We start from the raw sequence: 25,508 nt of genomic DNA, 5'->3' as shown, positions 1-25,508 counted from the left end.
AATGTGCGCTAATGACGCGCATTAATCTTACCTTGTAGGTTGGGTGCCATGGATCCCTCGGGGAAAATCCCGTCCTTCATATACACTAAAAGCTCCTCCCCTGCTTCAATGTCCCGGACAGCTTTATAATAAATCTGAGAGGGAGAAAGAGAGAGGGAGACTTTAACTTAAGGTCAAGATGGAATTAATGGACCCCCCCCCCCCTCCCCCTTCCCATATCTATTATCGCAGTTAAAGACGGGCCTAATGTTGAAATTGACAATATTAGCATAATAATATTGTAATAAAAATAAGATACACAGCAGAGTAATGAAAACATCTCTTGTTCACAAATGTTCACCATATTTCACAATTTATTTCTAGGCCCACAAATTAAAAGCCTGGTCGTCAGGGGTTATTTTAATATATGATACAACACAATGATTTGTTTCAGGCTATTCCATATTTACTTGAACTTAATGAAATAAACAAAACGAATATAAACTGTCCCGTCTTAAGAATCACTTGAAAACAAACAAAACACAGGTCCGCCTTCTCTTATAAACAATTACTCAAACATTCACACACACGTAGAAAGAAAATGTAGACGTGATCCAGACGATACAAATGCGGCTGTAATGGGTCTAAACAGTGTGAAGAGTGGTGGGTGAAACGAAAATAAACAACAAACCGCTCAGCTGCTCTCGAGCGTTTTTTGTTTTGTATTTACAGCTGCAACAATCCGGGAAATTTCGGGTCTTTATTTAGGCGACATACAACTATTCATTTGATTTTTTAAACTTGTGTGATCGGTCATAAATTACTGCTGGACTATGGGTTTTAGCTAGTAGCCTACTAAAGACAAGTAAAACTAAGAAAACCGAAATAATGGCAATATTCGAGGCCATTCTGAGCCGAGGCCTTAACCAGTCTCTATCCAACACATAGAACATCTGTGAACCAAAACAAGCTCAGCCTATAGCCTACATACACATATACACTGAAGAAAATGAATTAAACTCGCTCACAATTAACGTTTATAGGCTAATTATCAAATAAAAAAAATAGTAAATAGCTTCATGCTTTCCAATTAACCACAACGCAAACTGTCACTTCAAGCTGCATGCCGAAGCTGTGATCTCTGAACACATGGGGGCGCTCTGCACCAGTTCAACGAAGCCACCACAACAAGGAAGCCAGAGCACTCATTCATACACACACACGGAGGCATCCACGCAAACACTCATAAAGGCCAATGAAACTAACTTCCACGACTTAGTGCAGAATGTGAAAATATCACGTACTGTTTATTCTTCTTATCATTATTATTTGTAACCTATTTACAACCATCAGACTTCACACACCAGCTGCGGCAGCCTCTCTGCACTGTTTGGACCTGACCTTTCTTTTCTCCGTGAGATGGAAGAGTTGAGAAAGTTGCGCGGCGCTGCGGAGAGCCTCCAGCTGTAGTAGCACTTCAGTCCCGGTGGAGTTAGCGACACAACCCATAGTAGGACTACCGGAGAGGGAGCGGGGCGCTGGAGCGGACAGGGCCGGGGCGAGGATGTCGCGGAACGGCCCGGCGCGCTACGGACGGTCGGTGATCGTTCTCTCTGGTTGGATGAAGCCCGGCGTTCCTCCGCTGGGCTACTCTCTAATCTAGTCAGTGAGCGCGTCTTTGATGATGATGAGTCTCCCCCTTTCTCTCTTTCTGACTCTCTCTCTCTCTCATTAGTGATTCCCTATTGCCCCTTGGTGCTCTCTCGGTTACCCGTCGGCCACTCCTCCTCGTCTTATCTCCAGCCAAAAGGATTGAAGGATCTGCGGCGCAGACCCCTCCCCGCATCTCCGATCCCAGCCGCCGCTTTGGCCTCTTGATAAATCTATTATTGATATAAATAATAGATAAAGCAGCCGGACAGAGACTTGAGACACTCTATCTCCCTCGAACATGTTGCGGACCAAAACACGCACGCGCACACAAAACATAAAGATAAGCACAGACAATGTATCAGTTGCTGCTTATTGTTGTTAAAGTTTTGTGCAGAAATGCAGAAAAAAATATTTCGTTCACTTTCTTCCAGTCTGGCCCAAACATAACTGCAATTTCTTTAACCTCTGAGGTCAGGTTTGGATTAAATAGGGTCAAAATAGTAATCTGGTAAACTGTTTTGGTAAATGTTTTATTTTTGGTAAAAAAATAAAATGTCTATTTTTTATGGTTTCACCATGAAACGTTTATTTAAATAAGCTATTCATAATTTAATTATTATTAATTATTATTAATTATTTCCTCAGTTATTTTGATTTATATTTGTAGCTAATAAAACAAAGAGAATACCTTCAATACAGGACACACGCAAATGTATTGAAGAAAAACACTTCAATGAATTATCAAGAATGAACAAAGTTGCAATATTCTATTTAAATACTTCAACAATATTTATATGTAATTTACCTTGCCATCTATTTATTTTAAATCATTAACAGTAGCTTAATTTGTGAAATTAATGACACGTTGTCCTTATTATTATGGCAGGATTATAGATTAGCATATATCAGCAAAGATTAGCCCTACACACTTTTTCTTTTTAATGAATACAGCCAGCTGATAAATCAAGGAAATTTTAATTATATTCCTAATTGATATTTGTAGTTTCTGCAGCATTTTCAATCTTTATGAATCGTTGTTTGTGTGTGTGCAAGTGAGGCCCACACACTCAGACCTGTCTTGACCTCTTCCCATCTCTGTCCAGTGTTCAGAGGACAGATGCCTCATCGATCAATGCCAGCCGTAGGGCCCACAATAATCCCCCACAGTGGCCTCATATACACACACACACACACACACACTATTTATTGATGGATCCATCCTGGGGTAGAAGGGCAGATCAAACAGCATTGGAAAGGGCTCCACTCCAAAACACAAAAGATGAAGGACTGACAAGAAGGTGGACATGGTTCGTCTTCTCTTCAAACCCACATCAACTACCCACCAAACACACACACACACACACACACACACACCACCTCGGCCGTTTCTTTCAGTACATGCAACTTGGCCTTAGAACACCCCAGTTTTGGGTGATTGTTGGCATTCTAAATGAATGGAAACTATTTCATTGGGGTGGACACACGCGCACACACACACACACACACATACACACACACACACACAAACTCACACACACACACACACAAACTCACACATACTTACATACACACATGTACACAGATGCCTACACAATGCACTGGTACATCTTTTTGACACACACATTTCTCTTGTTAGGAACACTCAAAGCCAAACAGAACTTCTAAAGAAACTGTGTCCAGAGCACATTTATTAAATGCACCTGATATATGGAAACAAACATATAAAATAATACCAAATTATTACATGACCATAAATATCTAAATTATGCATGATCTTGCACACATTTGTTCATCTTACATCATTAATGACAAACAAATAAACAAATAAATTATCCACTTGCTTTTTAAAAGGTTACTGCCTGCATTTGAATTTGCCCCGTGTGCACATATTTCCATAAACTCATGCATTGTGCATGCTGATCCAAAAAAAAGGAAAGAAAAATCACTGAATAGTCTGTTAAATTATACATTTTAGCACTGAGTGGCTGTGTATATGCGCGTGTGTGGTGTTTGTAAATAAATGATAGGGTCATACCTGTGAGCCACTACGCCAAGCAACTGGTCAGGCAAACAAAAGCAAAGCCGTTTGCTGAGTACCAACAACCGCAAAACACATCAAAAAACAATCGTGCACGTGGCCTTTTCTGGGTCTGATAATTCTCCACAATTTTCGGCAGTGCCCTGATTCTTTCTTTGACATTGTGTGGCAGTGGCAGGGGGCACTGATGTGAAAATCTTAAAAGGATTAGACGGGTTGGTGTTGCCAGCCAATTGGTGCTTGTCAATCTCGGAGGCCCCTGTGTGTTCCCTCTCTTACTTGGTCCAAGCTCCCTTTCTCTCTATCGGTCAGGCTTAATGTCTGAAGCTTAAATGGACACACTAGCCTGTCCCCTCGGTGTGACAGAGTGACAGGTGGCAGATCAAGACATGAGGACAGAGAAAGGATACAAAGACAGCAAGGAACAGGCGGCTAGAGACCGAGACAGGAGGGGGAAAGAGCCATGTAGGCAGGGATTAGGAAACAAATAAGTGCAGAGTGACATGAATGTGGAAACACACAGGCAAGTCATATGGATGCATTTGGCTACTGTCATACCGGGATTGTTTTGTCTTGGTTCGTTTCCATGTGTTTGTTTTGAGCTGACAGTTTTTAATTGTCATTGCTCCTTCAAATAAATTTTTTTGTCTTGTATTTCCTAGTGCATGACTGCGAGTTATCGTAACAGTCCAAACTGAACTGAAAGTGAAATGTGTGTCAAGTAATAGCAGAGTAACACCACTGGTATTTCATTTCCAGAAACTAGGACAACAGTCAGCAAAGAAAAACAAGAAAAAAACACATCCTCTGCTGGATAAACAGAAACAGAAAAATAAGCTAATATATTGCAGTGGTACACTGTGGCACACACATTGCATGGGGTTGGGGTTAGGGCCTAGTTAAGCAGTTGGGATTTTATGGGCACTGGCTGGGCATCTTTCCAAAAGTATCCGATGCCTTACCCAGGTTTCTTTAGAGAGAGAGAGGACAGGATATAAGAAGCAAAAAGGGAGCGAGACTGCTCCTCCATAGAAGAAGGCCATGCATTGGATAATGGTTATTATGGGACTCAGGAGTGTCAGGCTATTCTTCAGCCTCTTTACATGGGTCATTTCCTAACAGCATTGGCAACTGGCCCAGCCACAGACACACAATAGAGCCATTCCTTGGTCATTACCAGCGCACACATTTTACTACCACAATGGTAAACACACACACACACACACACACACACAGACACACAGACACACACATATTCAGATAGATCAACACAGTGTCCACTCCCGCCCCTTGTCTCTTGCTGACAACATGGTGCTGTTTCTCTCATATCTTGGACCACAAATCCAACCAGGGACATCTCTGTCATGTCACTCACCTGGTCTCCAGTGAGGTGACAGGCGGCAAGGTTTTGCTCCTCAAATGACGGGGCGGAGCGGACGTATTTGAGCCAGCTGGTGCCGTCCGGGCCTGTGTCCAGTGCAAACTTGACGTTGCCCATGTCGTCCACCACCTGTTGGAGAGCAACAGGAGATATTAAAAAAGGGACCAAAAAAAAGACATTTACAACAAACAACATGCTTTCATCTACCACCTACCAAATCAGTTGGAATATTACTATAAATTACATTTTCCAAGGAGGTTTTTTAAAAAAAAAAAAAAAGCATCATTTTGAAGGTGCACATGAGGTGGCCGTGCCAGTAGTTTATTGTCAGTCAACTTTAAGACACAGAGAGGCAACATGTCAGTGGGTGTTAGGGCCACCTAACCTTGTCAATCCCGACAACAAGAAGAGGAAAGAGGGTAAGGAGGAGAAAGGAGGAGGGAGTAGACAAACTGTGGCTTCTTTCACTTTACTAAAGACTTTCTCTGGCACATATTGATCACCCTTTGTAACCCCTACACCCCCCTGAGACTCCAAGAGCGGGTTTCACGTTACCCGCTTTCACAGAGAATGAAGGAGGATGGAGGTAGAGGTGAAGGAAGAAGAGGAGGAGAAGAAGAAGAGAAGAGGGGCTTATTGTGGAGCACAAGGAGAGGGGGAAACCCAGGAAAGGGTTACAATGCTTTATGTATGTATTATAAAAATGGGACCATTTAAAAAAAAAAACTACATTATGACATTTTTGAATGACACGGAATGAGAAGGCCTTAAATTTGCTAAGAGATAGTAGAGCATTTATGAAACAGCAGAGATCGCAGCGAGACTGCAAACATTTTAAAGGCCAGAAAAGTTGCCGTCTTCTACTCCTGGCTCCTTCGAGAGCATTTGTGTGTGTTTTGGAAATTTGTGTGTGGTGGAGTACAGAAGTGCTGGGGAATCTGGGGGCGGCTCCGCTGAACCCCCTAAGCTCACCCTCCCGACCAAGTTGGGGTTGAAGCTCCGATTTCGCCCCAGCGCTGCATGTGATACTGAGCCTGTGTAAATCCTCCAGGGAGAAGTGGCCTGAGACAGAGCAACTCCTCTAATTACAACTCCCAATCAGCCCGGTCTGCGTTCAGCGCTGACCTCTAGCTTGACTCTCTGCACTCCTAATCACAGTCAAATGTCTGCTGAAGGAAATCGAGGTGTGATGGAGAAGAACCAACAAGCCGTATGACGTTTTTAGATGTGCAAAGTTCGTGAACCCCTCTAACTGGCTGCTTTTCTAAAGGCACATTCGTGTACCCCCCCCCCCCACCCCAGCTCGTAAATTGTGAATGGTCATGTTCTTGTTGTCTGGGTGAGGCCGTGCAGAAGGTGTATTTTCGTGGGTGGGGGTGCAGGTGCCAAGTTTGGTGAGTAAATATGCAATGGGCCTGGTTGGAGGTGTGGAAGAACTGGCATGTACTTGTTTGTATAAATACGGCAACCGTTTTAGGTGAATGCATGTGCGCACTGGTTGAGTTCACAGCTTGAGGTAACAGAAATGTACTTTTGTGCCAAGGTGCAAGTTTACCCTCTTCACTAAATGTACCTGCTTTAGAATAACAATGCCTGTTATTGCCTTTGCTAAAATAATCAAAACCTTGACCTATGTTTAAAAACCTTGTTTCACAAGCCTGAAAGAAAAACTGTGGCTACTGCTTATGTAAATGTATTTGCTGACTGAGAGTGGGAAAAGAGACTGTTCAAAGCAGTTCATGTTATGTATTTTCTATAATTCACACTGAGATACTCAGAAGAAAGTAATGTAACAATGTCTACTGGAAGAGCTCATAAATAAAAACTTAATCTTATCCATTCCTCACACTCCACAACTGCCTCTTCTGCTTCCAGTTTACAGTTTAAACACTCGGCTTGATCGAGTCCAGGCCTTTATTTTATGTGTGAAAACAGTCACTGAAAACTAACCAGGCATACCCCCTCCTACACACCTATGATTCCGCCCAATATCTTTTCTGCAGGCGGTGGAGTCAGAGTGCACTTGTCACGGTCTTGCCAGGGAGCTGCGACAGGTATTGTACATGTTTTATGAACACATGGAGAAAAGCTGAGATCCAGGTGGAGTCAAAGTGGGATTATTTCTTTTTTTTAGGGGGAATAGGTGTGGGAAGGGAGGTGGGGAACTGCACAGACTGACTCTCAGATGTATGAACACTGCCATGCCTACATATTGGGTATAGCAGTATGCACACATATTTTGGTTCCCCCCTTCTCCTGTACACACACCCATGGGTCTGATCATGGCCTTAATGAGCAGCAGACCCGTGTGTGTTGTGCGTTTTTGTATGCTCGTGTGTGTGTGTGTTGTCTGGGAGGCCTGCTAACACCCTGTCTCCGGGTGGAAGCCTGATTTATAAGGCTTCAAATGAGGTGCAACAGAGAAGGAGAACCAGAACAAGCCCGCGGCTGATTGTTTGTTTATTTACCTTTCTTTTTCATTCTTCCACCCTCCCTGCGTCATGGGGGGAGGAAATCATCAGCTCCACGTGCAAAAAGGGTTTCAACAAAACAAAGCAAACCAGGCTGCTTAAAGTTTGCCACTAAGGATCTAGAAAGGCTAGAAACAGAAACTGGGACACTAAAGATATCAGGAATGCTGTTTGAATATTAATGTCTAACAATAACCACCTTGCACTGACTCATTGATAAATTTGCCATGTCTTCATTTATCCACTTGTTCTCCTTAATCTGTTCATCTGGGCAGATCAACATTTCACTTCTAACCTAACTGACCAAACCAATTTACTGATCTCCTGTGTCTGAGAACCTCCTTCCTCTCCACAAGTAAAGGGTACGTCTGGTTTATTTCAAAGAGCATCAATTTTTATAGTTGAGGCGATCATTCCTATCAGTACGAATAAAATTATTTTCATCATGTTAATTGCTACAACCTGGGGATGTTAAGAATAAGTTTGACAGGGCAAGAAACACCAGCAGTCAGACAATCAACAAACAAAACCTGATGGTTAGCCAAATTTATTTGGAAGAGAAAATGAAGACAAACAGTTTTTGCCCAAACCTTCCATTCTAAACATCCATCACAGTTTAGAGATTGACTTCCTGTTTCAACTTTAACCTACAAAGCTGTTGTTGTGAGTGAACACAGTTTGCCCATACAAAGAAGGATTATTGTCCTGGATCTGATAATTGGGCTGCTTGTGTTTCTTGCCTCATCACACTACATTGTAGAAATTTCGCTGTGTTTCTAGATCTCAGTGAGCAAAATGGTATTATAACTGAACAAATGATGGCAAAACATATGAAAATAAGAGAATCGAAGTGAATTCACTTCAGTATCTCCGAATTACTAAGAATACATTTTGAGACATTTCCTTTCAGAGCTTGATCTATAGTTTTATTTGATTAAACACCATTTGAAAATGACTCACATGACAGCACACACGCACATGTACCAACACGTGCACGTATGCACAGACACAATCAGACTTCAGTGAAAGAGAAGCAGCTCTGAGTGGACAGGATGCAGAGCAAACTCCACAGGAAGCTCTGATAAGAGCACGACACTTATATCGCTCCTCACAACACAAAGGGGAACCTTTGACAGCTAGGAACCTTTAATGGATGTCTCGGCATGCCCTCTCCTCCGCCAGTTATATCTGACGGATGTGTGTGGCGTGCAGGGCTGAATTAGTAGAGGAAAGTTGCCTGCACGGGTAGACGTTGGTGACAAGGTACATATTATTTTCTGTTTGACAGAGGGCAGAAAATGGAAATGGCAGCTCAGGAGCGCAGTGGTGATTGTGATTTTGATGTGAGATGTAGATAGAAGCAGACTTACAGCATGTGAGACATAACTGCTAGGTTATTATGTGTCTCTAAGGGAGTATTTTTATGAAGCGTGATTTTAGTGCTTTGTTGCCCTGCCCTGGGTTTGGATGTGTGAACACACCCTAGTTTGCATGTATTTGACTATGAGCCTGTGATAGAGAGGAGAGTAGTTGTTTTTATACTATTCAATATTTTTGTTGTTTCAAAACTGACTGATGTTTTACTTGGCAGGAAATAGACAAAGGTTTGTTTTTGTTTTTTGTAATACATGCTTTAGCATAATGACAAAATATTGTTTAGCCTTTTTCACATCAGAGGGTATCAAGACAAGCAAAAGTCACGACCCTTCATCAAGGTAAAAATCTACCACACACATCTTTTTTGGATTCAGGTAGTCAAGAGATTATCACACAAAGACACATAGAGAAGGAGACTCTTGACCAATAAAAGTTTGCTGAAGAATTCTCTGCATTGAATGTTTTTTCTGCATGTGGACAGCACTTTGAATATGTAGAGATGCCTAACCCTCCCCTGGTCCCCCCACTCATGTCCTGGGAAAGTGGCTGACAGATAAAAAAAGGTTGTTTAAAAGAGGAAGAGCAACAAATAAGCGGCTGACTGCCTTTCAATATGGATCTTGCTTTTTATCTATTTAGATAATGAATATGTGAAACTGTAGAGAAAGACAAGCAGAGAGAGACAAGGAGTAAAAAGAGGGGGGTGCACTTCTCCTTGAAGCAGCTAGGGGGCAGCCTAGAATGAAATCTCTCCAGGTATAATAGCAGATGTTGAAATTAAACTTCCCTCTCCTCTCTGCAGCTCTACTGACATACATATACAAAAACGGAATATAAAAATGGTAGAGCGAGTAAGAATTACAAGCAAATACACACACACACACACACTCAGATTTACTCCAGCGTGAGGGCCAGTCATGGAAACAGAGCAGTGACAGTGAAAGATTGAGTGGCTGTGAAGTGGGCTGCGGAGCTGGTTGTTAGAGGTGTTGCAAATTAAGGTGCAGGACGTCTAACAAGAAATAAAGAAGTGTGTGTGAGAGTGTGTATCCTTTCTGGAGAAGGGTCTGTTTCCATTTGGGAGGCCCCTTAACATGCACGCACACACACACAAACACACAGACGGACTAATAAAGCGGCTGACAGAGTACAGATCCCCACAGCCTTCGATGTGTTTGTGCACATTTATGTGTGTGTGTGTGTGTGTGTGTGTGTGTGTGTGTGTGTGTGTGTGTGTTTGTGTGCATGCTCCCGTGTGTGATGGATGGGGGCCTGCAGAGATGACCCTACCCTGCCACATCACTCAACAGTCTAAATGAGTGTGTGTCTGAATTTGTGTGTGTGTGTGGAGGTGAGAGGTGGACAGGAACACAAGGGGTCCTGTCAAAAAAAACTTCTCTTGGAGCAGGAAGGGAAAAGACAGAGAATAAAAGACAAACAGAAATAGAGACAAAGGGAGATTATTCATATTTTATTAACTTCACTGTCTCTTGGTGATGATGATGTGGGGGTGGGGGGGGAAGTGAAACCCTAGAGGATGAACAGTAAGATGAAGGAGGAAACATGCACACATAAAGTGATAAAACTGTCTAACTCTTAATTCTTCATGCATGTTAGTAAACCTAGGAGGGTGTTTGTGGATGTGAGTATGTGAGTACATGTGGAGTATACGTAAGAAGGATGAAGAGTCGGAGAAAACTATGGGCTCAAAAAGATCTTGACCTTCTGAAATGACGTTCAAAGCCTGTGGTTTTGATATCACTCTTTGTAAACACGAGATATTTAAGTTTGTGCATGAAAAGATTTGTAGTTAAAGAAAAAGTCTGAGCATTTCTAAATAAAATGTGTAAAAAATGTGTTTCTATTCATGATGAAGTTATAACAAAGACTCCAAGTGTTTGCTGTAAATTTGCACTCAGATGTTAACAAAGGCATTTCTTATTTCTCAGTCTAACCTCACTGATGATATAATTTGTGCTCAAACTTTACTTTGCTTTTACTTTACTCATGCTAAATACACTAAACACTAAATTGTTTTTTTTTTACAGGTTTACAAAATGCTATATATAATCAGAACATGTTGCATCATCATCACAAACTCAAAATCTTACTGACCTTTATATGAGCCCACAGAAAACAGCATGCAAAATACATGCAAGCACAAATTGCAGTGTTACACTATGTCAAAAAATGCTAAATTGATGTGGGAGAAACCGCAAACCAGAAGAGATGCAGGGGAGTTGATATATTCCTTGATAAGGCTTCAGTTCATTTCACTTCGTTCAAAATCATATTTCGACACGAGTGTAACATTTATCAATCCATGCTTTTCAGCACTGCTCTGATGGTGAAGTTGACAGTATTTGTCAAGCATGACTCTAATCCACATTTTCCCAGACAATCCAGAGATTTAAACAGACACAAGCTCTTGCAGAATGAGTTGGTGTTAATGCTGCACTTGCACATCTTACAAGAGTCCTTCTTTTGATACTATACATTTCCTTTTCCTCTCTTTCTGTTACCACCACATTTCCTCATTCCTGACTTTTTATGCATGTACTGTATATACACAAAAAGATACCAAACTCCATTCACGCTACATTACCAAAAGCCTAAAGTAACTGTCAAATATAGAAGCCAAGAATTTGTTTGTCCAGCAAAATGCAAGTTACATTCAAATATTATTTAAATGTGTTCTTCAGACAGCTTAAATGTGGGAAGACGTATGCACGTCAACTGTCTTAGCCCATCAAATTGTTCTGACAATGTCACTTTTATTAATAAACATGCTCAAAGATTCAGTTCAAACCATTGGAATCTTTAACTTACAGATTTAGCTGTCACTTACACATGCTTGAATGAAAATTTAAGATTTCAAATATTTTCAGTAAAAATATGTTGAGTCCAAAATAAAGAGAATCAGTGGCAGAGCCAAAGTGTTTCATCAGGGGGAGCCATACTGTGAGTATAGATTGGGCCTTTAAAAATGTATGTGTGTGTGAGTGTGTATCTGTGTGTGTGTGTGTGTGTGTGTGTGTGTGTGTGTGTGTGTGTGTGTGTGTGTGTAAGTCCAATTACTGATGCTGGTAATAGTACACCTGTGTAGCCATGTCTGGCAACCTAATGAAAACTAAAGAGGAAACAGAATGTAAATCCACACACACGGACACACACACTCACTTTTCCGCGATAAAAGTGAGTGTGTGTGTAAGAACTCTTGTGTTGACTATCACATGTTGTCTCTGTCAAAGGCACAAGTGAATACTGTAAAACGGCGTGTGTCTGTACCTTGTGTTCATTGTATCACTAGTAATATGTATGCAAGGTGTTGGAGTGTGTGTTTGCAGTGTGTGAGTGTAAGTGGTGTGTGTGTGTGTGTGTGTGTGTGTGTGTGTGTGTGTGAAGGTGAGTGAAGGCGTGTTAAATGTGACCCATTTTATCTGGGCCGGGCAGCCATCGACATAATTAAAAACCAGGCAGGCAGACCAGGGAGGGCCTGGGGCCTTGTAAAAGCCATCTGGGTTGTAGTGTGTGAGTGTGTGTGAGTGTGTGTGTGTGTCTACATGCATTGTGAGTGTGAGAATGTGGCCCGGCTCGCTAATGACCCAACTTACTTCTCTTAAATCAGCGTCTCTACAGTCACCGTCACACAGCTATCATTTGTTGCGATTGTGCATTTGCCACACTGAAAACAGCTTGTGAAAAGTTCCAGTGTCTCTCTCCCACACTCACAAATCATTGTAAAGTCAGATCTCATTTTGTTTAGAGTTTGACGCTTTTAACTTTTCCCGTTAAGTGAGACTTGAACAACAGTTCCCATGTAGCTAAATGTGTAATAGGCTAAATGTGGCGATTTATAATCATGATTTAATTTTAGAATTGTTGAATTTGGTAGGCATTATACGCACAGAGACAGACAGAATGATAATAAGTTTTGTAGTATCTGATAATATAATAATCACTAGATAGTGTTGTGTGTGTTGTGTTTTTTAGTTTCTAGATTATGTAGTTATAACATAATGAAGTTTGTGAGTCACATATATTATTACCTGACTATATAATAATACCAACTACTATGGATTATTATATTAAGAGGTTTCAATATATTTTGACTTCTTTTCCTGTTAAGTTACCCTGCAGTCATGACAGTTATTTTTACATACAGTCAGTAGCTACATATGTTTTTCACTCTCTGCTACCTTTTTTCCAGCAGCAGGAGGCCAGACATCAATTCGGCTTTTAAAATTATGTGACTATTGTGAACCCATTTTTCAAATTTGGGTTGCTAATATGTCTAATTGAAAAAGGAGAGGGGCTTTTTTCATGTGTGAAGCCAGTGATTACATATTTGCTGTCACATTGTGTTATTTTTAGCATCACACCACCATGTCCACCTCCGCACCCCCTGCAGCTCATCTGAATGAGCAGGTTGCCATGTGCTGGGTTGCCAGGTTAGGGTAACTTTAAACAGGAAGTGTGCACTCATTTTAAATGCAGAGAGGCAGTGAGTGTTCAGGCTGGACCTCGTTAATGAAATGGCTTTGTGTTATTTACAGCCCCTTGTTAAAAGGCTAGTTGAGTGTGTGTAAGAGTGTATGTATGTGTACGACTGCACATGCTTGTGTATGCCATCTTATATGTGTTGTGTGTATACGTGCAGGTGTATATGCACAACTTTTTTGCCTTCGTACATGTGTGTTTTTATGTATGTGTGATGTGTTCAGTGTATGAGTGTATATGTGTGTGTGCACACAGGTTACCATCATGCCATGTCTGTTTTACTGTTGGACAGCCTTTTACAGGCCGGGCTTTATGATATGTATTTAGGGCAATTAGTGAGCAGATATATTGGCTCATTATAGTGAAGCAGGTGCAGTGTAAATGGGGAAATATATGAACAGTACATCAGGGTCACACACTCTGTCCGTGGTGTTTGAAGGCTAACAGCTAGACACACTGAACTGAGAGCCACACTGAGGAAACATGTTCTCATACCGGCCTCTGTCAAAGAAATCATGCGATGAATGAAGAACATCGTTCACTTTTTAAAATTAGCTAAAATAATTGTTAACAGGCTCAAGGGGAGAACAAAGTGAGTTAACTGGTTGAATATTAACTGAGATGGAGGCAGAGTAGTACAAATTTAGTCCAGTATGTGTTTATTGGCTGGAAGGAACGCACAGTGAGCAAAGTGGTTGTTTATTGGCTACAGGGACTAATGTTTGATGGTGCCGCTGGGCTTGTCTCTTGAGAAGAGTCCACACACACAGACACACATAAACCTACAAACACATATACATATACTGAATTATAACTGAGTTTTTCTTAACTGTGAATTTTCATATTTCACACATGTTTTCTAGAGCAAAATCACAATGTGTTTTTTTATACCATTGCAGCACACAATGAATGTGTTTTGTACTACTTGCGTCATTTGGAGCATAGCCTCCACACCAAGAATCTATACATTTCAACAAGCCATCCTGGAAATATTTAAAACACAAGACATTTACTTAATGACACATCAAAATGAGGAGAGTAAAATATGGACCTCAAAATTAAATTATTGCCTATCAGCAATCGTAGCTTTCTCTTTTCCAAGTTTTCAAATAGTGGGGATCCAAAATAAAATTCCCTGCGTTCAAGCAAAGCAACTAAATCAATCAAGTCTAATGCATCCATGCCAAGAATAATGGCAAATAATAATGAGGCAAGGAAGCTTGCATTCAACACTGACACAACTTGACCTGCACTCTATCGACTGACATCGGAAGTGAAACACAGAATGGGACAATTCCTGGAACCGTGCAAACACAAATAGGGAAGTGGTGCTCGGTGCAAATTTGTAGAGCATGTAACGCTATCAATTATTTATTAACACCCAAATAAAGGAATACTTCCTTCAACAACATTTGCTTTTATGATCCAATGGAGAATGATGGTGGGAGAGGGAAGCAGACAATGAGAGACAAAGAAACGCAGTGACAAAAACTATCAATTTACAATCATATTTCTAGTGAGCTAAACCAGACAACAGGGGTTTCCAATATGAACTGAAAGAGAATGTTTCCCTCTGGATGTCAGTTCCTGCTCAGTATCAAATTAATGTTCCTCAGCATTTTTCCCACCAACTACCTGATTCCTTGAATCACAGAGAAGGAGACTGACACAAAGCAGAAGGTGTCACTTCTATCTCCAACCATGTTGTTTAAATTCCTTTTGTTTGGGAAATTTCATTTGGTCCCTGCATTGTAGAAAGCTGCGACGTCCTTATGTGTTATGAGATCAATAAGTTGTCAGGACAGCAAGTAAACTCTGTGAGGTACATTCAAACCGGAGAGAGCCAGCAAGAGAGTGATAGGCACTCATGCATTCCTCATTCTTTTTGTCTTTTAGTCTTCCTCTCTCTTTCTCACCCCATCATCACCCATACATGCACCTGGGCAGGAGGTTTGAATTTGAAAGCCCAAAAATGGATAGTGCAGTAAATTGGTCAGAACAGCGTGTGGCAGAACCCCTGTGGTTGCAGGCCTGGGACTTATTGGAACCATCTGAGCTGAGCTCTTCGTTTACTGTAACGGCCATCCTAAGCTTGCTCCTCTCACCACCTTCTTACTTCTCCTCTTCACCTGTAGCGAGAGCAGGCTTTACTCCTCAGCCAAATAAAGATTTACTCTAGAATCAAACTTTTCCTAATTAGAATAAGAGACCTTGTATAGGCTAAATAAAAACTAGTAGAGACCTAGTTTTAGATAAAAACTTTAAAGACGAAAGGAATATTTAGAATGATGTTAATGTGTATATATAGTTTCCCCACACAAACAACAGTTTTAAATTAAGTTAATTGGTGGTAAATAAAATAAAGTAAAAACATTCAACTAAAACCTTCTGTTTTTTTTATACATTTAAAAATTAAAATGTGACAGCTCAGTTCTTGGCTGCTTTATACTGTAGATGACTCTGTCTGGAGCATTTCTGTGGCATTTTGTATGACAGCAAAACACGTACCATGTGCAACTCCTCGGATAACTGGACACGTTTTGGGTTGACTATCTCTAGCATAAAAACTGTAGACAGACTGCCTAGCAAAATTAAAGCTAAAACCAACCATAATACAATCCTGTCTTGGAATATACAAGCTCATTCTGCAATACAAGGCCTCCCACCATTCAAAAACAAAACCTGCTGCTATGAATATAATAATAAAATAAAGTCCAGAGAATGAAATACACTGCTATATTCAGTCCAAATAACACAAAGAGACAGGCATTAACATGGACATGAGAGATGAACTTAGGATAAAGCTATTTTTCCAAAAGGAATAATTGTTAAATGTACAAATCATTACCAGCAACAACTGTAGATGCATCAAAACAACATGAAATGGAAATGCAAAACACAAAGGCAAGACAAAGCCTAATTGATTATTGGTGTTGCACGTTATTATTGTTTTAAATACTTTTTTTGTAAAAGGGGGAAGTAAAAAGGAAAAATAAAACAACTTGTAACTTTTGACTACTCTGTCTGGTGGTTGTGGCGAGAGGTGCTATGCCCAGAAGGATTAGCTCGAGTCATGGAGGCGTACGTGATGCTATGAGACGTGTTGCTCTGCTCGAACAGGATTAGAGGAATATCTGGCTATTCTCATCTCTACCAAAGGATAACTCTCATGTGTGTGTTCTCATCAGCGCACTGTGTGTGGCTGCTGAACATAGGTCTGCATATGTCTCAGTCCAACACTAGCCTCTATGTCTGGCTCTCCTGTCTTCTGCCCTACTGGCTGAGACTAGCCAGGACAGGGGGGCCAATAAAGCTTACTCTCTGAGTGTTGGGCCTGCCGGCGAGAAACAGAGGAAAAGACCCATTTCGCTGTTGTGTAAACCATTGTTTCATTTCCACACTTCTTTCTCCCTCTCTCTGCTCTGATATTTCACAGGGTTTTTGGCCCCCGTTCAAGTGTGAACACAATACAGCTATTGAGATCATGGCTCACACCTCCTGGCCTGAGCCGGGCTCAGCGCTAGCTTTACAGCTACCACCTCATGCTCAAACCGCCATTACTACTTCTAATACTCCTTTTCTTTCCTATCCTTAATTTTAGTTTTGACTCAGTATGCGGCACAGACAGACTCACCACACACCCAGCCCCATCCCCCATCTCATCATCTTAAGCCTGTATCCTAACTCTGGCTCTGGAGGGGCCCACTTTGAAGGTAATGGATCCTGCTTGACCACCTCCAACCAGAGGCCCATATATCCAACTTTTAATTAAGAACGCTCATCCCCTCTCCTGACAGAGCGGCAAGTGGTAGAATAGGCTGAGAGTAGCAATGTGTGAGTGTATCATGTGTGTGTGCGTGTGTTGCAGAAGAGCCCTGCAGCCATATGGTTTGTGTTAGACACAATATTAAGAGTGTGTCAGTGGCCAAGGCCTGGCTGATGGCTATCAATCTGCCCTTTAATGTATGACGGGATATATGGAGGGATGGATGGATATGGGCCCCCCTCAGAGAAGCTAATGGTTAAACGGGCGCATTAAGGTGATTGAGGCCCATGGCAGAGATGGGGCCCACAGTGGAGCTGCACAAAGTGGCTTGAGGGCCTTCCTATCTCCTATGGCCTTGACGCTATTGGAAACTGCAGCTGTTGGATAAATTAAAGGATGGAGGGAGGAAGGAAGAAACGGCAGAGGACTGTGGCACTAAAACAACAGGAAATTTGCAGGAAAACACGCACAGGGGCCTGAAGCCATTAGTCAATTAAACCATATTTTTAATTAATCGTTTAGGTGACAAAACAACAGGTTGATCAATATTTGATGTAATTATTAGTTGCACAATGGGCAAATAAATGGAAATCAGCAATAATAAAACATAATAAGCAAACACTGGGCAAGCTTTTAATTTATGAGAAAGAAAAAAAAGGGCAGGAAGAAGAGAGGAGGAAAAGACTGAGAGAGATAAATGAGGAGGAGCAGCTGTTGACACAAGCCTTCTCCTCTCTGTCAGATAAGAGATAACTGGGCTGCCAGTGTTTAGACACACCATTAGTAGTGTCATCAATCACACACACGTATATTCACACACATACACACACACACACACACACACACACACACACACACACACTCGCACAGAGTGAGGAGATGGAGCAGGATTACTGCGGGGTGACACAACATATTGCTCAATTACTGCTTCAAACACGGCAGACTACATCCTTTTCTTTACAGCTCATCACACACCCACATACTCACACGTGCACACACACACCCTCTCTGTAGCTGCCGGTGAGCATTCAGTTCCATTCATCTGCCCTGCACAACGCAGCGCCAACCAACATTAGAGATTTGCTTGCAGCATATCTAGAGACTCCTAATACCACTGTGGCATAAGAACACAGGCAGCAACCCAACATCAAACTGAGCTTCTTTTTTTCTACTCTTAATGGGCATACAGTAAATATGTGTGGTTGTGATTGCATATAGTACATGTGCGCATGTATACGTTCATTATATATCATTAATTTTAGTGCAGGTAAAGTAAATGACATGAGAACTACAGCATGCAGTCACAGTTAGATATACAGAGTTAGGCTGGGTACAGAGGGGTTAGAAAGGGCGCATATCCAACTTTAACTCCCACCTGTAAACTTCTCATTATCGCTCAAACGGCCCACGGCATCCTAGCAAATAACAATGACTTTCAAACTATCCTTTGACTAATAACGCTGTCACAAAACAAAATTACGTGCGGCTTTGCAAAGACCACGAAAACTTTTTGGAGTGGTCCTGGGCTCCCCATGGTCACATTAAAAGCTAAGGCATAATTTGGCCATTCACTAACAACTCTTGGAGAATGCTTCCCTCAAGGAACACAATCAGGCATAATTGGCCAATCAACATTGGGAACAAACACAACAATATACCTCACACAGTGAGGCTGTTTGATACAGTCATGTGGACAAGACTTCAAACACAAAAAAAAAGCGGAAAAGGGCATAACACATTACTAAGACTATACATTGTACTGTTTAAAGGTTGATTGAATGAAAATATGATAGACACAATGTATTTTGTATTTAATGCAGGGACGTGCTCAAGTATATGTGTAGTGGAGTGATCGTAGAAAGAATAAACAAGCCTCTTTAAGCCTCAACATGTTTTGTTTTGAAAGTCCAGTCAATAATAATTTTAACCATAGAAATTACATGTATGGTCACATATAGATACACAACCTTGCCATCAATATAAAAGTGATAAGAGATATTCTGTGTGTTTTGAGTTTTGGTTGTGAGGTGACCCTCTTGTTTACATCTGAATAACTGATAATGCCTTTAAATCAAGCAGCTGCTAGAACAAAACTTCATGTTTTGTTTTTATAATGAGTCCCTGAAAAGTTGTAAATTTGATAAAAAGGCTTTCACCCAACTACAGTGAAATGAATTAAACTAATGTCAGTAAATATAAGCTGATCTGTTAGGCTGTTTGAGTATGATCAATAACACTGAGGACATTTATGGTGCCACGTGTCATCGCTCAGCACTTAGGAATCATTATCTATTATTGACAAACTATCGATCAGTTCAGCTAAAATGAGTCAATACAAGCATAGGAGACTTAATTTGATAGACTTTAAAGTCAATTTAAAGTATTTTAATTTGATGGCATGAAAGAACAGGGTAAACTCATCCTGAATATAGAAAAAAAACATTGCCTTCAGTCCCAGCAACTGTATTTGTCTTTGCATTTGTTTTGGCAGTATTTCAGTACTTCAAGGTGTCATGAACATACATTTGCATCCATTTTGCCTTCATGATAAAATCAACTAAATGCAATTCATTTCTATAAACAACTTTTGTATGTATGTATATGTGTGTGTGAATGTAGAGTATATCTCTCTTTACGTGGGCTTGAGCTAGTTAGTTGTACTAATTACTCCAAACAACACAACAGATCTTTTTAGCCTGAGGGGCGTATTCACAATGACCTCCCTGCGTGCTGGAGCTCAGTGGTCCTGGGGGGTATTTAGGAGGTAAACATGTTGACTGCACCTCTACCCCTCTATACCACCATCCATTTACTTCCCCACACATCCAATTAACGAGCCACTAGCTAATTTGGGGTTGGTGCATATATGTAAATGAAAGGCAAACAAAAGGAATGGGTGATGGATGACAAGAAAGGGGACTTGGGAAGGGTCCATGTGGGACACTTAGCACTGCGACACTAATTAAAAAGCCATAGCACTGAGAGCGCTGAGGTAACTCATTAGCCACAACCTGCTTCCCAGCCACACGGCCCACCGAGTGCTAATGCTAGCTAGTTGTGAAAGAAGGAAAGCCACATAGAGAAAGAGAGGGAAAAAAACAGTGAGAGAATGATGGACGTGGGCATTGAGCTAGACTGAGGTGTCCATGTGGGCATATAAGCCCAGCCAAATTAGCTTGGTTGCATTAGCCCTCCTGTGCCATTACCCATTAGTTTGGTGCAGGGGGTAGCAAGCTGAAGAAAGGTTACCATAAGCATGGCAATTAGGGCTATAATAGGATAAACAACAACCTAGCCGATGGAGGGAATGAAGCAGAACACAGCGAAGGGAATGATTACAGAGGCCAAGTGTGTAGAGGTGGGTGACTTTAGCTATATTGATCTGTGGCACTGCGGTGGAGGGAGCTGAAAGTGGCACCCGCTGAGCCTGCATGGCTTCTCTACTCAGTGGAGACAATACCAACAGGGTCCACATGAAAACACAGGCACAAACAGATGTGTACAGGCGCCTATTCTCTCATACCTACAAGCGCACACACATACACACTGAACGTGCATGTGATTTGTGTGTGTGTACAGTTAACGTAGCCTATGTGAGTGACCCCTCTCCACCAGTGTCTCCACCATGGTGGGTTTCTCCTCTGGCAATTCATTTCATCTCAGTATGAATCGTCGCAGTCTTTCCCCTGCTGCTCTTTATAAAATGCAGCCATCTCCTAACATTTACTTCACCCGTTAACAACAAAACCTCCAGAAATACCATTTTCATAGAGGTGTACCAGGAGAAGGAGAAAAAAAGAGGAGGGAGAAACAAGTGCTGTGGGATCAATGGTGCAAAAAATTGTTTTTATCGAATGCTGCGTGGCTCACATTTCCTGCAGACAAAGATAAGAGAATGCGAGTGAGCAGACCCTTCTGTGTATTTGTGTACCTGCGTGTGTGTAGTTGGTTGGATAAGAGAAAGAGAGGGGGCATGAAAATAAATGAGATTATTGATGTTACATGTCAAATGTAATTGCTGAGATTTGAGCAAAGAGGAGGAGGGGGTAGGCTGATGGGCTTGCTGATCCGTGGAATGCTTCATTTGGGAGAAAGGCCAACAAGTCATAGAATTTGGATTGTGACCTCGGGTGTGTGAATATATACTTGTGTGATATACTGTGGGGGAATGAGATTGCTTAGCCTTAAAACTGAGTTTTAAACTTTTAAACTTTAATGTCACACACACATACACCCACACACTTCTCTGGCCTGCATGTCATAATCCCAAAACAAGGCGTCAGAGTCACAGTCCGTCAGACGTAACATGTTCAGATGTTTGGCTTTGCATATACTCTTGATTTGTCATCTCTTAGGTCCGACTTTTTGGAAAGACCTGAAACCTGAGAAAGACATTATAAAATTATCTAAGGCCTTAAAGCATGCATGCTTTATTTCCACAGTGGATCAAGCTTTATTTGGTGACGAGCTGAATGATAACTTAGCTATGCATACACAGAGTATATCATCAGCATAAGTGATATAAAAAAATCATCTTACAGAACGTGGCAAAACAAGAATTTGTAGATTGGGAGATCCAATTTGATTAGAGTTTCAAGATGACTTCTGACTTCCCATTGGATGTGTCATTTTAGGTTAATTTCTTGATCAGGTGCAGTGAGATGGAAAGGCTACAGCAAACATTTAGATAAAGACTGATAAACAGACGGATGAATGAATATGTGTGTGTATTCACATACACACATATTCATGTGTGAGTTTTTGGATAATGTATAATAAAAAGTCCCATAGCTGGTGGCTGCAGTCCCAAAAAGAGAGATGTTCAGAAATTGTATGAAATTAGAGATCATCTTCGATGCCAAATGGACATCTGGCGTGCGTGTGTGTTCGTGTGTGTGTGTGTCAACCCACTCACAAAGACACATTCAGGGCCTTATGGCTCCGGAGAGGTTTGGGCTTCGTGATGGAGTCAGAAATCTCATCTCATTCACAAAGCAAACATTCCAGTTTTGCAGCCCTTTTCAACACTTTCAACTAATTCTGCTCATTTCCAGTGTACATCCTCTTCATAAGTAAACAGTTGCTCTCTCCTGGAGGAAAATCTCAAATCCTGACTTATCCATCTTAAAAGGTAACATTTTCCAGATCAGTGGCCAGGATGGCCCTCTGGCTCTGTCATTATTTAAATGTCAAATGTCAGCATCAACGTCAGGACAATATGTTCCCTTTAACAGAGAGATGTGTTTGTGGCAACACAGGAAAGTTTTACAGAGACTGAGAGCTGTGCCTGATGGCTCAACAGCCTGAGCTGTCCATCCACACAAAGGAAATATTATAATATTACAATATTCATTATAAGACAAATATACTGTTTTGTCACAATGCGATGCTGTAGCTGCACTGTAGAGCTCATTTTAAAACAGTAGCAAACTACCATATAGTCATTATATTTTCAAAAGACAAAAACAATATATGTTTTTTTTATATTTTTTTTATATTTTATTTTAAGTCGACTTTAAGATGTTGAGTTTCTTGCCACAATAAAACACTGACCATCGCAATTTACACTAAACAAGAAAACTAGCAAACCTTCAAAAACAGTTATTAAAAATGCAGAGAAATATGGGGGGAAAATGTAAACATTTTAACATTCACAATTAACAAATGTATTATGGATTCAATGTATTTTCAAAAAAAGTGAAGTGGTGCAATTATTAAATGTGTCCTTTCATCCATAGAATCATATTACGACTTTCCACTTCCTACACCAACGTACTGCTACAAATTGTGTGTCTGTCAACGAGCTTGTGGGTGATTTTGTGTCTCCGTGTGTCATTGTGTCCTCCCCATTGTATCTCTCTCCAGAGCACATCCTGTCCATCTCCGGTTAAAGCAGGCCAATTTGCAATAGGATCCCAAAGGTAGTCCAGTCACCCTGCCAAGTAGCTCATATTTTCAAGCTGACCGTTTTATGGCAAGATCTGTAAAATAAGCCCTCCACCTTGGCCTTGGGTTCACGCCACCTTCCATAAATACTGAGCTTATGACAACAGGGCACAAGGGTCAGGCCAGGTTGAACAGAGTGGTGGTTGTCAGAGAACATCTTCAAGCCAAATGGTTTTATTAGAAGTCTTGCATCTTTTATTACCAAATTTAATTCCTATTTTACTTCCTATATTCATAGCACACTTTTCAAAAATACAAGACTATTACAATCATGTTCATAGTGAGTTGTAGCTGTATGCCAGCAATCATTGTATGGATTTAAGTGTTGCATTTTAAACTTGGCAGATATATTTCCCCTTATACTGCCTCTCTTCTCACTCCCCACCCGTCTCTTTCTGTCCACAAACACTCCACGTTCTTCTGAGTTTGTGTGTGTGTATTCAGATGGTGGTGGAGAATGTATCTAATGACTTCAGCGCTGCTCTATCCATCAACTGCCTTATGTGGACAGTTAAAATCAATGGTTCCACACAGAGCTACCTGAGGTCCCCCACACTTCCTTTGTCATAACCGCTCGATACGTCAATGAGCAGAAACTACAACACATTTCAGTCAGGAGGCTATTGGCAAGCGTGGTGGGTATAAATCTTTTTGGTGTTTTCCGATGATTGTGAACTTCTCCATTTCAAAGCTGCATTGTGTTGTTTCAAAGATCACCTATTCAAGTCTGTGCCTGTAGTCTTTCTTTCATTGATAATTCATTCAGCCATTCACTTTGTTCCCCTCAGCCTCTCATATTTTGTGTACATGATCTTTCTTTGATAGCTTCAGTTTTTCTTTCTCTTTTTCCTGTCTACATTTCTCCCTCACTTTCCTAACTCTCTTCTCTCTGGGCACTTCCCTGCTAACCTTCTCTTTTACGCTCACCTTAATGTGTGCTGCCTTATCAGATGCGCAGGAGGTTTGGAGTTTCATTCGACCTCACTCCCTACTCTCCTCCTTTCCTCCAAGTTATTCATCCCTCCTTCCTGTGCTCTGAAAGTCAAGCTTCCCTTTACAAAACCCCTGCGGTCTTATCTAGGAGACCCCGCGACCCCACAGTCATTGCAGCAGCCAGTGGGAGAGAATAGACACCACAGCTCCCTTGGGAAGAGGACAACGGGACCAAGGTGTGTGTGTGCGTGTGTGCGAGTGTGTGTGTGTGTGAGTTCAGTGCCATTAGAGCAGTCTATTTACTGCCCAACTGTCTAAACACTTGTGATAACATACAGTTGTGCAGCAGTGGACTACAGTACTCCAGGGACAGGGCTGATGCTGCTCTACATGGAGTGACACTAAAAACTAGGGCTGCAATGAACAATTCTTTTCATCAGTGATTAAATCATTGATTTTTAACTGATGTTGGTATGTCAACAAAATGTCCCTGAGCTTAAGGTAATGTCCTCAAACAGCCTGTCTAAAACAGACCGAAGCCCAAAGCAATTTAAGTTACAATGCTTAAATGCTTAGATTAATCAGTCATGAAATTTGCTTCATTTTCTGTTGATTGGCAATTAAATGAATTGATTAATATTTTCAGTAATAAGAAACCCGTTGCCAGTAAATTTTGGTGTCGACTTCTGCTAAGCACACTAACAGGTTTCTCACAACTCTTGACATTTCGAGATTTAAGAAGCTGCTTTTTTTACTTAGAAACTGTAAAGTGAGAGAGAGAAAGATAGTGACCAGGTTCAAGAGAAGTTGCATGAAGCATGCATACTGTGCTATGGAATCTCACATTTCCTCTCTATGTCATTTGTTTGTGTGTGTGTGTGTGTCTGTGTGTGTGGTATTTGTCACACTCTGCAGGTGCACATATCCTATTTTCATATCCTTATTCTATTCTGGCCAAGAGGGCTCCCCAAGGAGAGCACCTGCCACACACACACACACACACACACACACACACACACACACACACACACACACACACACACACACACACACACACATTTTGATTAATAGAGAGAACAATGGAGAAAATACGCATGGAAGAGCAGGAAAGAAACCGACACCAGAGGGAATATTTAGGAATTACAATGATATGAATGGGTATTGAAAATACAATAAACCACCAAGCTCAACAATAAAGGCTTCTAAACAAATTAAAAAGTGATCAGTTGCCAAGTAATGATCGAATGAAATCATAGGAACGACAGATGATTATTTTTCACACAATCTATGTAATCTATATTATATAAACTTCAAGTAAAATTGGACTAAATGGTCTGTGCTAAAACATCTTCATATATGACTATTTAAGGTCATACATTCCAAAATGGTGAGATGGGTAGAGATAGACAGACAGGACCTGGCTGCTGCTGCTGCTGCTGAGTGTATTTATAGGTATTATCATCC

General features: G+C 41.1%; 1 protein-coding gene across 10 annotated transcripts in view; it reads right to left on the bottom strand.

The window, feature by feature from the left end:
- Positions 1 to 25,508, bottom strand: part of prdm16 (PR domain containing 16) — a 177,798-nt gene that overhangs the window by 19,793 nt on the left and 132,497 nt on the right. For 9 of the 10 annotated variants that reach the window (XM_038723523.1, XM_038723525.1, XM_038723519.1 and 6 more), the window contains exons 4-5: positions 5,046 to 5,180; positions 32 to 134 (exon numbers count right to left, since the gene is read on the bottom strand). In XM_038723523.1, the coding sequence (XP_038579451.1) occupies positions 32 to 134; positions 5,046 to 5,180 (238 nt within the window). Of the gene's footprint in view, positions 1 to 31; positions 135 to 1,380; positions 1,688 to 5,045; positions 5,181 to 25,508 lie in introns of those variants that run through there. The other variant, XM_038723524.1, reaches the window with a different exon arrangement.

This window comes from Micropterus salmoides, unplaced genomic scaffold (genome assembly GCF_014851395.1).
Source record: "Micropterus salmoides isolate LMB-PRFRI ecotype aquatic unplaced genomic scaffold, ASM1485139v1 Ms_hic_scaffold_16, whole genome shotgun sequence".
Taxonomy (NCBI): Eukaryota; Metazoa; Chordata; class Actinopteri; order Centrarchiformes; family Centrarchidae; genus Micropterus; species Micropterus salmoides.
Note: the sequence above shows the minus strand (reverse complement) of the source record. Positions and strands in the feature narration are given on the sequence as shown.